The following is a 919-nucleotide window of genomic DNA, read 5'->3' as shown; positions in this document are numbered from 1 at the left end:
AATCCAATTACATAATAAGCATTGTAACAAGAACAGAGGGAAGATTAGCATGTAAATTGGACATCCTTTGTCATTAAAATAAGGATGTGAAATTTTGTTAGACAAAGATAACAAAAGAAACGTATGGGAGATAATTTTAAAGAGTGTAAGTTGGTGAATGAATGCAGTGATGAATCATTAGAAATATTTTAAGCATTTAATGTATGATAAATTCTTTCGGTTTTTCCGACACTCCCTACTGAAGAGAAGAAAAAGGAAGTTTTAGGGATATATTTGAAGAGATCTATTTGATTTGAATTTAATTGTAATAATAAATTTTGGTGTTGTCCATCCTTTAAAGTAAGTACTAGTTCTGCTTCAGTAGGATTTGCCCTTTGTTGCGATCGTTTGAAACATTTGAAAACTATACAGATTAGCTTCAATTTTAGATTAACAATAACCAGAATTGACGTGAGGATAAAAATAGAAATACAAAAGCTAACGAGCTTCCAGTTCGTTGTAAGATTATTCAATTCTTCTTGTATGAATTCCGAGGTCTTATCAGTTCCATATTCAAATTGGATTGATAACTCATTACTTTTTTGATTGATTTCATCCGCAAGGCTCCATGTTGGTCGAACATATTGACCATTACGAAATTGTTGTTGTTATGATAGGATTTCTAATTCGGCCGCTATTTTTTCAATTTTGAATTGATCGATTATACCGCTGATCAATTTAGTTGGTTTGGGAACATCGATTTTTAGTTTACAAGGAGCTATGAATAAAGTTCCATTAATCCCTTTTACTATTATATCATCCTTTTGTAATATCAGGTTACCTGCTAAAGTAACTTGTATCAGTAATGAAAAAGTAATGGTAACCATTAGCGTTATTGAACTTGCCCTTTGTATCATACTTGTTTGCAGTAGTTTCTGTT

At 31.2% G+C, this 919-nt stretch overlaps 1 protein-coding gene across 1 annotated transcript; it reads right to left on the bottom strand.

Moving 5' to 3' along the window:
* Nucleotides 1-647: 647 nt before the first annotated feature.
* LOAG_19245 (hypothetical protein) lies at nt 648-896 on the bottom strand (the record flags this gene model as incomplete). The annotated part of the gene is made up of 2 exons (XM_020451897.1): nt 648-757; nt 821-896. 2 exons carry the CDS (start codon nt 894-896, stop codon nt 648-650), a joined length of 186 nt encoding a protein of 61 aa, XP_020304295.1.
* Between the last annotated feature and the right edge of the window lie 23 nt (nt 897-919).

Source organism: Loa loa (genome assembly GCF_000183805.2).
Source record: "Loa loa unplaced genomic scaffold supercont3.3760, whole genome shotgun sequence".
Classification (NCBI taxonomy): Eukaryota; Metazoa; Nematoda; class Chromadorea; order Rhabditida; family Onchocercidae; genus Loa; species Loa loa.
The sequence above is the reverse complement of the archived record's forward strand: the minus strand, read 5'-3'. Positions and strand labels throughout refer to the sequence as shown.